This window comes from Panicum virgatum, chromosome 5N (genome assembly GCF_016808335.1).
Source record: "Panicum virgatum strain AP13 chromosome 5N, P.virgatum_v5, whole genome shotgun sequence".
Taxonomy (NCBI): domain Eukaryota; kingdom Viridiplantae; phylum Streptophyta; class Magnoliopsida; order Poales; family Poaceae; genus Panicum; species Panicum virgatum.
Window position 1 is genome coordinate 59,734,162 of NC_053149.1, and position 15,136 is coordinate 59,749,297.

General features: G+C 41.0%; 1 protein-coding gene across 2 annotated transcripts; it reads left to right on the plus strand.

Moving 5' to 3' along the window:
* The first annotated feature begins 9,295 nt into the window (after positions 1 to 9,295).
* LOC120674216 (diacylglycerol kinase 5-like) lies at positions 9,296 to 15,059 on the plus strand. 2 transcript variants are annotated; one of them, XM_039955360.1, is made up of 13 exons: positions 9,296 to 9,420; positions 10,374 to 10,584; positions 10,701 to 10,823; positions 10,935 to 11,063; positions 11,793 to 11,878; positions 11,975 to 12,098; positions 12,730 to 12,778; positions 12,925 to 13,007; positions 13,134 to 13,201; positions 13,362 to 13,436; positions 13,959 to 14,046; positions 14,160 to 14,279; positions 14,510 to 15,059. In XM_039955360.1, the coding sequence occupies exons 2-13, from the start codon at positions 10,387 to 10,389 to the stop codon at positions 14,825 to 14,827; spliced, it is 1,461 nt and encodes a 486-aa protein (XP_039811294.1). In that variant the 5' UTR covers positions 9,296 to 9,420; positions 10,374 to 10,386; the 3' UTR covers positions 14,828 to 15,059. The 2 variants fall into 2 exon arrangements, with proteins under 2 accessions (XP_039811294.1, XP_039811295.1); XM_039955361.1 differs by lacking the exons at positions 9,296 to 9,420; positions 10,374 to 10,584; positions 10,701 to 10,823; positions 10,935 to 11,063 and adding an exon at positions 11,075 to 11,324.
* The last annotated feature ends 77 nt before the right edge of the window (positions 15,060 to 15,136 follow it).

The following is a 15,136-nucleotide window of genomic DNA, read 5'->3' on the forward strand; positions in this document are numbered from 1 at the left end:
CAACCACCTTAATTAAATATTTGCCTTGTGTTCCCAGTTCCTACGGATAAGTACGCTGAGGCTTTGTGAGGAGTACGAGAGATCTCTCGTCTCCTGGCTAAATATTACCCCTTCTGTCTCGAAGTGCTCGACGTAAACATGCCTGCTCGAGCTCTAGAACGGGAGCCGAACAAGACATAAAGCAGTGATATGAACCGAAAACTTTAGGCAGAGATATTTTTCTTAAATGCCATATGATTGTGGCCGTTTTTCTTTTTCTGGAGGCTACTCGGAGCAGCGCGCGTGACCACGATTCGTCCTGCAGAAGAGGGATCCGTGGGGCGGACATGCGTTGCGGCCCAATGTGAGGAAAAAATCTACATAGAAATATACAAATATATTTTCCAATTTAAATATAGAAATTAAAAAAATATTTTCCAAATTAAATATAGAAATTAAAATCTGATTGCACTATTGTATTTTTCGTGATAAGATCTTCAAAATAAAACCAGACTTAAATAATTTTGAATGATTTTTTTTGTGGAAGAAACTTTTTGTGAATGTAGAACAATTTTATTATAAATCAGTAACAATTGTCCCAACATAATAAAGAAATTATTCCGCTTCCTCGAGATCATAAGCGCCACCTACATTATTTCTATGTTTTTCTCCCTTTTCTTCAAGTAAGGATTCTGGACGGTGATTTCGGATTTGCGATTTACTATTTTTTCTCCTCCTGTGTTCAGCACCTCTCTTCTCTTCCATCCGTGATCCGTGAGAGGCTGTTTGGTTGTTGGTTACACTCCCCCGCTCTGCAGGATGCTCCGACTCCGGTGGGGGTTATTAAGAGTCACGTGTGTGACTAGCAGTCAAAATTTACATAGTCATATTTTTTAAAATCATATATTCAAATTAAAATATGACCGCATCACTGTGTTCTTTGTGATGAAATCTTCAAAACAAGATCACACTTGAATGATTTTTCTGCGGAACATTTTTTCAAACATGGAACATTTTTTGTAGTTGGAGCAATATCTTCAAAACCGTATATTTTTCGAACGTAGTATGAAAAACATGTTCCGTCTTATATGATGTGTTCCGTCTTATATGATGGTTTATCTGCCAGTTACACATGTGACTCCTAATATTAGGGATCAAAACTGTCGGGAACGGTTGGGAAAATCTCTCGACCATTTCCGTTCCTATTTTTTTTGGCAGAGAACGGGATCGGAAATGTGAAAGCCAGTCCGAAAAACAAAATCTGTATTACGGAATATCGGAAACGGAATATTTCGATCGGGAATATGATCGGGAATTGGTAATTTATAACGGGAACACCATCATAACCACTTGATACATTAAGCTCGACAAAACACATACGGGAGCCGCATGGGCATGACGGGAGCCGCAGGGGCATGACTGGCCTACGCACACCAACCAAACACATACGGCCCGCCGTCGCTCCCGCAGAACAAAATAAAACAGCACCAGGAGGCAAACTGTGTAAAATCCGTGTAACTTACCCGAGGAGCGATTATGCATCACTTCAACTGATGGTTCCACAACCATCACCTCAATAAGTTTTTGTATTGTGGTTAATAGGTTGCCAGCCAATAATTTGGGTCCATAATTTATTTTATCCATTCTACCCTCGGTCTGGTCGGCGACAGAGAACAGCCGGTGCATGCATGCAAAAAGAAAAAAAAATGGTGTCTACATGCAGAAAATGCAAGAAAAATTTAGAACTTTAAAAAACCTATAAATCTTCAACGTGTATCCAAATTAAATTTCAACTGCACTATTATCTTTCTTATGAGAAGATTTTAAAAATAAGGCCACACTTGATTATATTTGCACGATATTTTGAACAAAGCATTTCGATTAATATTTAATGATGAATTTCGGCTACTGGGAAAAATATTTTATCAACATGAACAAATAATTATTTTCCACAAACAAAAAGGTGAACATAGCGAACAAATAATAATATACGACGAACAAAATATTACACAAGAGAACATTTGATTGTATAGGATAATTAATAAAACATAAATATGGCAAATAAAGAAGTCAACATCACGAAACAATTTAATCTACAAAGCGAACAAATAATTTGATATTGCGAACAAATGGTTACACGCAGGATAAATAATTTTATATAAAAAGGATAAATTATTAACTAACTCTGTAGAGACGTACACAACTTACATAAATTATATAAAATGATTAACAAGTTTGTGAGCACAAAATATGAAAGAAAAAATAAAAGAGGAGGAAAAAAATGAAATGTCAGTATCATGAAAGAATAGAAAATGAGAATAAATAAAAAGTTAAAAAAATATTATGCCTCATCATATTTGGATCGTGAAAGAATGAATGTGCATGTGAAATGAAATATATTAAGTATTAACAAATGTACTAAATCTTGTAGTGATAAAATATATAATTTCCACAATAAAATTATAGAAAAGAAATTATTTAAAAATTTAAAATCAATTGTATGAATTCACAAATCAAATTTAAAGGAAAAGTAACCTACCGTATAAAAGAAAAGAAATAGAAAAGGTAATTGAGAAAAATAACCATAAAATGCAAGGAAGGAAAATAAAATAAAAAGGAAAAAAGAAATAGAAGGAAAAACATGTTGAAACTTATGAAGGAAAATAAAAAATATGAAAGAAAACATGTTCTTATAAAAATAAGATATTATGAAAAATAAAATAATAAATACAAAAAAGAACATATGAATAGAACCCAAAAAGAAGAGAAATAAAAGAATAAAATAAAATGATGATATGTTTTTCTATTGTGAAATTATAGAATTAGAAAAAAAATGTAAAATAGGAAAGTAAAACACAAGACAAGAAATAAGAATGGGAAGAATTAAAACAAAAATAAAAAGGTGTTTGGGTCATTTATTCCTCGTTGCAAAGGCCACGTGGTATCTTCGTGTAGCGAAAACAACGCTATGAGTGGCTCCATGCAAATCTATATAGAACATCACAAATAGAACTGGAGTTAATTCTCTCAATACCATCAAAGTTTTAGTCAATCCTTTTAATGCCATCAAAATTTAGGTCATTCCTTCATTACCACTAAAATTTTACTTCAATTCCCTCAGTGCCATTCTGTGATTGTTCTGTTAGAATGACCATTAAATGAGAGGAACAGATGTTACTGTCCCTGTAAAACATGGATGAAAATATTTGTAGTGACATCCCCTGCTCAATGCGCCCCTGGGGCGAGGGTGGCGACGCCCCTCCCTGCTCGAGGCCGCGCGGGGCTAGCGCGCACCCCTCCTGCTCGGTGCCGCCCCCGGACCCAGGGTTCACCAAACCGGTGGGAACCAGTCCGGTTTGACCGGTTACCGGTTAAACCGGTCCGATCCGGTTCCGGTTTGGGCCGGTACCAAACCGGCCCAAATTCAAAATTTAAATTTGAATTCAAAAAATGAAAAATTCCCAAAAAATTTCTAAAAATACTTCAAGGTGCGATGAATCTAATGGTGTCAAATTTTCTAAAAAATTCGTTCATTTAGTATAGTTTGCGGGGATTTGAAGTTAAACAAAAAAATGTGCATACAAAAGTATACAAATACAATGTAAAAGTAGTACAAAAGATGGTTGGAGGGTTCATTTAGGCTAAAATATATTATACAAATATTTATTTAGTATACTTTGCGAGCATTTGAATTTAAACAAAAAAAATTGAATTTGGCCGGTTACCAGTCAAACCGACCGGGAAACCGGCCAAACCGGCCGGTAAACCGTTCCGAACCAGTTGCACTGCGGCTTTTGAATTCAACCGGTTTGGACCGGTTTCCGGCCAAACCGGACCGGTATACCGGTACCGGACCGGTCGGTAATGTTAACCCTGCCTGGACCTGGGCGTCTTCGCATTGAGGGGGAGGGGAATCAGCCTGGCGCCCCCTCCCAGGTGCTCCCTGCTTCTGCTCGGCGCCGCCTCCCAGGTGCTCTGTCGCGCGGCCCTCGCTGCTCGACGCCCTTGGCTGGTCGTCGGGGTCGGGCTGCTCGGCGCCCCCTCCAGGTGCTCCTTGGAGCGCGCCCTCCCTGCTCGGCGCGCCTGGCTACTCGTCGAGGTGGAGTGGGTCTGCACTCTGTAGATCGGGAGAGGAGGGGGGAGGTTGCTTAGCACCCCTGAGGGCCCTGGCCACCGTCGGGGTTGGGGTCAGGGTCAGGCGAGGGGGAGAGGGAGAGGGAGAGGGCTCAAATCTGAGAGAGGATTGAGAGAGGATAGAGTTTCCTTCTTGGGGTTGGAGATAAGATTGATGATGGTAAAAATGGAACAATAAAAAATTGGCAGATGTAGTTAACGTTTCTACACAGTATTCTCACGGTGCAATGCTCCAAATCTAACGGAAATGGCATTGAGGGGATTGAAGTAAAATTTCAGTAGCAATGAAGGGATGGCTAAAATTTTGATGGCATTGAAGGGATTGGCTAAAATTTTGATGGCATTGAGAGAATTAACTCATAGAACTGCCACCAGCCCACCACGCTCGGCCTTGAAAAGCTATAGCTGCTATTGGGCCAAATAAACTAACAAACAGTCCACCAACGAACAACCACGCTACTTCAGTCAGACAATGGATTGAGATTTTGTAATCCATCCAAGCAGTCGATGATTAGAGCATGGCTAATAATTTAGCCTGCCGCTGGCTAAATACAAGTGCTATATCATATAAAATTAATAATATAGCCAGCTCATATAATGGCTTGGCTACTAGATCGGTTAAATGGAAAAAACAAATACAGTAGTTAATATTTACATATGCATACCATCTTTTATGGTCTATACGTTTGTGGCCACTCTTCAAATAAGGAGTAAGAATAGGAAATAAGGATGGTATTGGATCGCATGGAGCAAGAAAAAGCTGATTACATGCGCATCAATTGGTTGGGAGCAAACTTTTTTCTCGATCCTCATGTTTCAAACGGGGTGACATGCACAGCGCCGACTAGCCTTTCTCTCCTTTTTCTCTCTCTGCTAGTGAGGAATATCATGACTTATTCTGCTATACAACCTTCTGAGCTGGTTTTATAATACTTGCTCTTAAAGCTGCTGGCTGTGTTTGGTGGCCTTGCGCCATCTTGTTTTGCCTGTCTAAGCAAGAAAACCATCGATTGGTTTCTGGGCTAGTGCTCCTCGAAGTCTACACAGGCAAGCTTTATGCTTCTTCTGCCGGAGACACTACCGGAAACTTCGATTTTGCCGTGTGCACCATAGTTTGCCGTGTGCAAATTCACGGGCACACGGCAAACATGATTTTTGCCGAGTGTGCTCAAGAAAACACACGGTAAAACCAAAGCACATGGCAAAGTCATGGTTTGCCATGTGTTTTTTTCTTTTTTTTGACACACGGCAAAGTCATGGTTTGCCGTGTGCTTTTTTTTGGCACACGGCAAAACAATAAATTTTTTTTTGTCTTCTCACATTGAAACTTTTTCTACTCTTCACATACAACATGTGCCACTCCATGTTAAAATTTGATACATTTTTATATTTATTTGTTATATTTAACTAATTAATTGCATTTCAAGTAATTTTTGAATCAAGTCAAATTTGAGCCGCAAGTGATTCAAATAATAGAATAAAATGAGTGAAAAATGATACTCATGTTATTTAACCTAGTTTGAGGCCTTACCCATTAAATGAAAAGAAATTTCGAACATCTTGTGCAGGAAACACGACCATGAACGTGTGTCCGAATGATTTTAAAATTCTAAAAAAAGAAAATGAAGTCTAAAAATTATGAGATTTGGCAATATCTCATGATATCATGTGTGGAGGCTATGGTAAAAATTTGAGTGGATTTCAAAATTTTATCATGTACGATGCTTACAAATGGAAATATCTGCGAAGAAGAATAAGAGAGTTGAGAAGGATGCAGTAAGGTTTGGAGTGAAAGTTATGATCGAATTTGAATTTGACTTCAAAAAATTTGCTATTACCAATATACAATTTAAATTACATCACGTAAAATTTTGGTTATTTTTCGAAGCCGTTTAATAATTATATTTTATTTTTGCAATTAAATAATTAATTTGAATTTGAGCTTGAAACACATTAGATTATATATTTTTTCTCATAGAATCATCAAATACGAATTGTTGAGTCACTTTGGCAAGGTAAAAATTGTGACAAAGTTATGCAAACATAAAATATTAGAACAAATTGAATGGTACAAAAATTGAAGTTAAAATAAAGTGTTTCGAATGCTTTGCCGTGTGCCAGATCAAGGACACACGGCAAAGCAAGTGTTTGCCGTGTGCCAGATCAAGGCACACGGCAAACAACCAAACTTTGCCCTGTGCCCTAGATCTAGCACACGACAAAGTTAAATTTAAATTTCGTAAATGACCTCAGATAGAAAAACTACCAAAATAAAAGTTATAGATCTCGAAAAATTATGAAACTTTATAGTTGACAACTTTTTAATTTGAATTCGTTTAGGGCCTCAAACAAACAATATACTCTCGGTTTAGTATAATATGTGGGGAAAATGCAGTATAGACACAAGTGACTGTGTGGTGTAGTGGTAGAGAAGGTTACACGTGAGGGAGAAGTCGTGAGTTTGAATCTTGCCGGCTGCGTGGTGTGCGAAAAATGTTACAACTTACAATTTAGATGGAATCGGTGTGTGGCTGGCCGGTGGGGTCCTCCCCGAATTAAATCTTTTTTGTTTTCTATTTTTAAAATCGGTTTTTGAAAACTTCTTTGCCTAGTGCTTTTTAGCACTCGGCAAACTATTTACCATGTGTTCGATAAATAGCACACGGCAAAAGACTTTTTTACCGACGCTTGTTTGCCGTGTGCAATACATGGCAAAAGCTTTGCCGTGTGCAAAAAGGTCTTTGCCGTGTGTTTTTGACACACGGCAAACAGCCAGCCTCCCGTAGTGAGAGCGATTTCTGGCAAGGCGAGGCTTGCTCGTGCGGGCGAGGCAACGCGAAGCTGGCCCAGCAACCAAACGCCCCCTAAAATTCGTTGTCGGCTGCCAAAGTCGTCAACAACCTCCGCACCGCATCTTACCCCTGGAATGCATGCGCTCGACCGGACGGGGGGCTGAGGCATCCGCCGCACACCAACCAAGCCGTGACAATGTCGCCACACTGTCGGCATGAGCTTTCGGCGCCACCTTTCAGCCAACATGTTCGCTCTCTCAACATTCCGAACCCTTTCTCCACGAGCACCAGGTCAGCACGGGCGCGGAAAAGAGAGAGAGAGAGAGAGAGGGGAGATGCTTCCGTCACATCGTGAGGAATCTCCTCTTGCTTGCGAAACATCGAAGGGCACCTCCAGAGCAGATGATTCGATGCGCTAGCGTCGTGTTGGCAGATAAGAATTTTGGCTCCGCGCTAGTAGGCCCTACTTACCCTTTCCTTTCCGACGCCACCACTAAAGTCCCCCCAACTTGGTTCTTTTCGTAAACTGATTTCGTCAAAATTGAGACCCGTTTGAGCATCGTGACTGCTTGTTTTGCTTGCCCATGGTAAAAGACGGACGTAGCAGCAGTTGCTGGTGCTTATCGTACCATGCTGATATGATCGTTACGTGTTTCCTGGCCACGGAGATTTCAGGGTACTTACTATTTCTGTTTGATTATGACCGTTACGTGTTTCCTGGGCACGGAGATTTCAGGGTACTTACTATTTCTGTTTGATTATGAAGTACTAGACGTGTAACATCTCGGAAGTCTGATCATCAGTAGATCAGTAGGGATGGAAAACGGATTGGGTTCGCATGGAGTCAGATTCGGATAGCACTTTTTACCATATTTTAAATCAAATACAGATACATTCTCGGATATGAATGCAAAACGGGTACCTCTAATTCGGATATTTACATGACATATAAGATAATGTTTAGCCATTTTCTTTATTGGTAGTTTTAGATTACAAAATCATTATACATGTACAAACTAAAGTATAACAATATAATAAAGATAGCTAGTTGAAAAATAGTTTATTTATCAATAAATATGTTAATAAATAAATACATAAAAAATAAAATGCGGAATAAAAATATTGCAATAAATATATAAATAATTTTTATTATATATAAATTAAAAAATATAAAAGTAATTTCAAGATAAAACAAAAATAATTAAAGTAAATTAATTTTTTATATCTTTATTATAAAATTTAATAATATGGGTTATGAGAAATTAATATAACTTTTTAAATAGTTTTTGAATGAAAACGAATACGGATAGTGTCGGATATTGTCGAATACGAATGTGTAATCAGATAAAAAATTAATAAAAATCGGATTTGGATATATCCACTTTACTATCATATTAAATTCGAATACGAATACAGATATATATATTAATGTCTAAGCGAATATGAATGTCGGATAATTCAGATATCTAGTATCCGTTTCGAATTCTTAATCATCAGTGCCACCCTCCGAGGGAGCGAGGGTACACGCTCGCCCCCCATAAAAAGCTCCAAATTAAGAGAGACGTACACAGCCAGCCTCGCTCGTACAAGGATCGGGGGTCACGTGGAGCTGCGGCGAATCACCTGCCAAGATTCCTCGACACTGATCTGCTCCGCTGATCTGGTGAGCTGGTCTGCCCGGCTCGAGCGACGACGCACCACGCACCCACACCACGGTGCCGGCGTGCCGAGTGCCGAAGTGCCCCGATTCGAGGGAGGAAAATCTTGGCCGCCGGAGGAGCCCGCACCGCGGGCGGATCGGGACTCAGAAGGGTCCTGTCTGCCCGCTAGGCTGTGTAGCGCGTGTGGTTTCTCTCCGAGTCGAGCCAAAGCCCAAGAATAAACGAACGAACTACTCTACCCGCCGGCGACGGGGATCAACCACCCCAACGGAAAAAGGCCGAGAAGGTCAGTACCTAGTACCTCCCATTCGACCAACTCCACAAACCTGACACGGGTGCCCCACGCCTCCCCGGGGCCACATGCCAGCCGGACACGGCAACCGCTGGTGCCTGGTGGTCACACCACCAAACAGGTGAAGGGAGCAACCGACCGACCGCACCGCGCCTGCATCATTCTGTTGGGCCCGCAGCGTGAGCCGGTGGGCCGGAAACAGAAGCCACGCGTCGCCGCCGCCGCACGTGGACCAAGCGGCGCGGCCCGCCTGGCAGGTGGCAGCCGGGGCAAATATAAGCTAGCCGCGCACGCGCTCCGGCACCCCTCGTGTGTTTGTGAAACCCGCCCCCTCTTCCCTCCTCGAGCTCAAGCACACAAGGACATACCCCCAGCACGCGGAAAAGAGACAGAAGAATCCATCTCCCCATTCCCATTCCCATTCCCATTCCTTCCTTCCCTCCGCCCGCGGCACGCCCCCCCCCCCCCCCCCGACCCGACCCGAGCCCCCAGGGCGCCGCTCGCTCTAGGGCCCTCGGCGCCGTCCTCCGCAAGCGATTCGGATTCTCCCTGCCGCCCCCAGGTGAGCGCGCGCGATCCCTGAGCTGGATTCTCTGCTAATCTGTCTCGTGAGGTTTCGAATCCTGGTTTGCGCGGCAATGGCGGGGGGTTCCAAGTGAGCCTGCGAAGGAACCCTTGTGTTTTCTGTGGCGTATGTTTAGTTTTACGCGCGCTGTTTGGAGTCCTGAATAGCTCTGCGCGCGCGTGATCTGGCCCGGTAAGGGTGGGTAGGGTTTTCCGCCGTGTTCTTCGACGATGATTCGATTCTAGCTGAGTGGAGCGCATCTTGTTGGTTGTTTCAGCGCTCTGGGTTCTACAATCTCGTTGAGGCTCGTTACGAATTTGTAGTGTTACCTGTGTTTATACCTGTGGTTTAGCATTGAGTTTGTTCGATTTTTTTACTTTCTATATAAGTTGTCATGATCAGCGCACCTTGGTTTGATTCCCGATTCAATTCGGCTGCTTTGATCGATATGAAATGATTCGGGCCTTTTTGATCGATTGGTCATTTATGGCTACTTTTTCCGCGAAAGGATTTATGGTACGTGTTTTAGATTGTTCTAGGAGATACTGACAGGTGACGCGATTTTATTGGCAAAATAACAACAACAGCGATTTTTTCTTCAGATAATTGAATGTAAGCCTTATTGTCAGACTGACAGCGACTGGCATCTGTTTCCGTGCACTTGAAGGGATGTACGTCATGAGCAGGCTCTTTTCAAAGCAGCTGACCATGAACATGAACTGCTTTCAGTATCACCTAGTTTTGTTTATGATCTTATATTGCCCGTTCTGAAGCATGTACCACTTACTTGGAATAGAACGGAATCACACCCTTTGCCAAAAATGTAGTGCTGCGTTTGCAATTTACCAGCTTGCATTTCTGACTGTAAGAACATATAAGTCAGAACAAACATTAGAACCTTTAGCCTTGCAGTGCATAATCATGTTTCTAACATAGCATGAATATTCCAGGTTGCAGACTTCAATGGAGAAAAACGTTGACAGAAATGACATGATGAAAGAATTCTATATCCCAACTTATATCTTCGCACCGGAGTCTCCAGGGGAGCATGTTTCTCAGATACCAACATGTCCTGTTATTGTTTTTATCAACACCAAAAGTGGTGGCCAGTTGGGACGTAATTTAATTATCACATACCGTAAGCTTCTCAACCATGCTCAGGTAGACCTTGTCTATTTCTGCAAATATACTTCTTTGGTGTCACATTGATTTTGCGTTTGTTACAGCCGTAAATTAAATTGTCGTTTTGCGATCAGGCCTAACTGTGTAAAATTCAGGTGTTCGATCTGCTTGACGAAGCTCCAGACAAGGTCTTGCACAAATTATATAGCAACTTGGAAAGGCTCAAGCACGATGGTGATACTCTTGCTTCTGAAATCTACAGGAGACTAAGGCTAATAGTGAGTGCAACCAGACAATATCTCTTGCTAACATTTCCACCATTATTTTGTATTTCTTGCTTATTTGGATAGTCTTAACATGTGTCTATTATATCATGGAAATCCTATTAGGTTGCTGGAGGTGATGGAACGGCTGGTTGGTTGCTTGGAATTGTATCTGATCTTAAGTTAGCACATCCACCTCCTGTTGCTACAGTTCCATTGGGAACTGGAAATAACTTGCCATATTCTTTTGGATGGGTAAGTTTAAAATCAATTCAATCTTTTTCCTTCCTATATTGTGAATGCACATGTAGTGCAGTGATAGCGGAGCATAGTTGCGAGCTGCCGATCGGTGTTTGATCCCAGTTCACACCAAAAAAGGTCCCTTTCCACCCAAAACATACAGAGGGGCATTGGGCCTGGAAATCCTGGCTATCAGTGGCACCAGCCTGGCGCTGCTTGGCTGTCTCTTGGGCAGTTGGCCGGTCCAGTGACTGGCTGACTATGGTGCTGGCCCAGGTACGAATGCACCTGTACGGGTGAAGCCGGGGTTCAGGGCTTTTCTAGACCAGCATTCCTACCTACATGCAATGCTCGGGGAGGCTTTCCCTGGCTGGTCAAACTTTTCCCCACCTTCCTATTAGACAATCTTTACTGCAGTGTTCTGTACTTGCATGATCCTTTTATGCTTTATCTGCTTTGACATATATAGTTGACGATAAGATCTCTAATGAATTCAAATATTTCACAGATATGAAATATTATGTAGTTCTTTTCTCCTTCCATTGTGGTTTTTTAACTTTCTAAGCTGTTCAGTAAGTCCGTAGAATTTTACGTAATCTATTAAGATAAGCAACAGTTTTATGATGGTGGGTAGGAAAGTCCATTTTATGTTACCTTTTGTGAAGCCAGCTTTTTTGTTGGCTGCTAGCTCCTCTGGAACACTATATGAGTGGATGTCAATAATATCAAACAATTAATATGCAGGGGAAGAGAAACCCTGGAACAGATCAGGATTCAGTCATATCATTTCTTCAACTGGTAAGAGAATCAAGAGAGATGAACATTGATAGGTGGGTTTGCTTTTTAAAGGCGTTGGTATCTTTAGTATGAAATCATCGTATGGTATATGGATGTTAACTAATACTGGTAATCATACAATTATTCAGCTGGCATATTGTCATGAGAATGGAAAGCCCAAAAGGTTCTCCTTGCGATCCAATTGCACCTCCAGACTTGCCTCATTCTTTGCATGCATTTCGCTGCGTGCCAAAGACAGATCCACAAGATATGGTAACAATGCCTGACATTACCCCTTTTTTCCCTTAATGCAAGCATATTTACTGCATTTATTTACAGTTTGCTTTCTTTTTGGACACAGCTATTGTTTTCCCCTTTTCCTTTGGAAGAATATGATCCATCACCTTCAATGTATTTCAATTGCCATGCTGATATGTTAGACTAATATCTTAAATACTTATTTCTAAGAAAAGAGAGGTAGAGGTAGCACATATCATGCATCAAGAAAAATATCATTCCTTTTTCGAAATACGCTTTGCATGTAGTCTCGTGCCATTGTGCTATTCCATACTCCATTTCTTGGATTCCAAATATTTAACTGGGATCTTTACAACTTGTTGAATAGTACATAATGATTATTCGATCTTTTCAACTTGCTGAATGATACCTGTCGTTTTTTACTTTTCATCTTTTATCTACCTGAATAGATAGTTGTTTTGCGCTATATGTTTTCTCTCTCCATTAGTTGAGTTGCGTAAATGCCAGTTATGGAATATGAGAAAATTCTTGTCAAAAAGAATATGAGGAAAGTTGAAGAACTAATTTTCAAAAAATAGTATGAGAAAATCAATCTTTTGAATTATGTTGCCATTTTTTAGTTATACTCTTTTCTCTTTGTTCCCAGGAATATTCTTACACATATCGTGGGGGGTTTTGGAATTACTTCAGTATGGGTAAGTTCCTTTTTTTCCAAAAGGTTAATTTTAGGTTGCCTGTTAGTTGTTAATACGTTTTTTCTTTGCTCTTCTTATAAAATGAACTGAACAAACTCTCCTTAGCTAAAGAGGCAGTTTGAAAGAGACTCTTTTTTCTGTCACAGGAATGGATGCCCAAGTATCTTATGGGTTTCATTCTGAGAGGAAACTGCATCCAGAGAAGTTCAAGAATCAGTTGTCTAATCAGGTGAAGTAAGCTGCTGTGCGTTCTCTATTTTCGTAGTGCCTTGTTCCTTATGATTCATTGTCATTTATGATTTACGTGTATGTTTAGCCATACAGAAACCAATCTCTTTGCTGTTCTGTACTGCAGAAACAATATTTAAAGCTCGCATGCACGCAAGGATGGTTTTGTGCCTCTCTGTTTCATCCAATGTCTCGGTAATTCCCTTGGTGGTACTTTGGCTGTGGAATTGTCTTGTGTTGTGAAACGGAATATTAGTTACAAGTCGCAGTTCAGAAATTTGGTGTTTTTTCTATTTATTAAAAAAAACTTGTAGTCAGCTCACACCACTTTCCCCATTTTTTCACTGGGCTTCAGGAACATTGCTTGCCTTGCAAAAGTAAAGATAATGAAGAAATCTGGAAAATGGGAAACATTGGAAATTCCGCAGAGGTAAGGCTGCTGTGCTCTTCCTTGTCTATATCAACTAGTCGCACTCCAGTCTGTTATCTGATGTCAAATGAACAAGTACTACAACTCAACTCGACCCACTAATCTAGAAGTGACGTGTAAAATTTCAACATGCATGAAGCCAAAAATATTCATATCATAGGTCACACATTTCATGGTTCACACATATGCATGTGTGAATCAATCTGTAGAAAGTCCTCTAAAGTGATGGTGGTAGGTCACACAATCACCAACTCAATATTTTGAAATGGTAAACAAATGGTGAGCATATCAAAGAGTTTTGGATGCTACGTGATCAACGTTGACCGCTGATGGAACATTGCAATTTCTGTTATAGAATAGATAATGCTGTAGCATATAATCATGTTTGTCTTCTGAACCATCTTTCTAATATGCACACATCATGGCAGAAGCACTAGATGCCTATAATATTTTCAGATAATTGCCCTTGGTGACATGATGCCAGACTATAATGTTCTGACAGTTTTTTTTACACAAATGCAGTATCCGGTCCATTGTTTGTCTCAATTTGCCTAGCTTCTCTGGTGGACTAAACCCTTGGGGAACACCAAGTAAGAGGAAGCAAAGAAAAGTGAGTTCAAGACATTCCTTGTACAAGACTTATTTATACCAGAACTTTCCACAAAACAAACTGTTTAGGTGAATATCATATTTGATTCTCTCGTGTGATTTATACCATTGCAGAGAGACTTGGTAATGCCTCCGCTTGTGGATGATGGCCTTCTAGAGATTGTGGGTTTCAAAGATGCTTGGCATGGGCTTGTCTTGCTATCTCCAAAAGGGCATGGAACTCGTCTTGCACAGGTTTGCAACTGCAGACTGGATCATTAGTTGCTGTATTTCTCCCATCCAAACCCACATGCATTGATATCAGTCATTAGATGGATCTTAGTAACTCAGAAAAGTAGTTAGGGACAGGCCAGAGTTCAACTACCCTAGCAGCAGGATAGAAAATTTTAAAACTGCACTCTGGAGCTAACTCAAACCTCTCTGCTTCTGCATGTTCATGAAAACTGAAATTCTCTTCTTTGCAGGCTCACCGAGTTCGATTTGAGTTCCTCAGAGGCGCAACCGATCATGCTTACATGAGAATGGATGGGGAGCCCTGGAAGCAGCCTCTTCCAACAGATGACGGCAAGGTCGTGGTAGAGATCTCCCATGCTGGGCAAGTCAAGATGCTCGCGACCAAAGACTGCATAGCCAAAGGCATCCATGAGTCGTGCCCAGCTATTTCAACGATTCATCCAGAGTCCAGCTCCAGCGATGACACGGACGATGACTTCGAGGTGGAGAGGAGGAACTTTGGGGCCGCCTTGTCATTTCGGTACACAGGCGATGTGAACAAACAATAAAAGGTCGTGTTTTTATTGAGCCTTGTACAGTTTGTTTGCGTTGGGCGTAGGAAGTAGGTAGATGCGCTAATTTACGGAAGACTGGAAGGCGTCCATGTAAGATAACTTTGGCTGACAAGTTGGTTTTGATATGACAAAGTTGTGTTGTGCCATACAGCCATACAAGGATGCTGGGTGACTAACCAGCTTGTACCATCAGTACGTTTCAGTGCAGTTTTTCTTAAGCAACTCACCTCGATTGGCAGATTTGAACTGAGCGCAGTACTAACTTGGATTTGAATCAGTATTTTAAATAAGTAAAAAGACATA

Bases quoted from the DNA above. Each gene is read 5' to 3' on its own strand.
- LOC120674216 (XM_039955360.1), top strand. From the start codon at position 10,387: ATGGAGAAAAACGTTGACAGAAATGACATGATGAAAGAATTCTATATC. The intron at 10,585-10,700 runs GTAGACCTTGTC...TGTAAAATTCAG, and splicing joins AGCTTCTCAACCATGCTCAG to GTGTTCGATCTGCTTGACGA. The intron at 12,099-12,729 runs GTAACAATGCCT...CTTTGTTCCCAG, and splicing joins AGACAGATCCACAAGATATG to GAATATTCTTACACATATCG.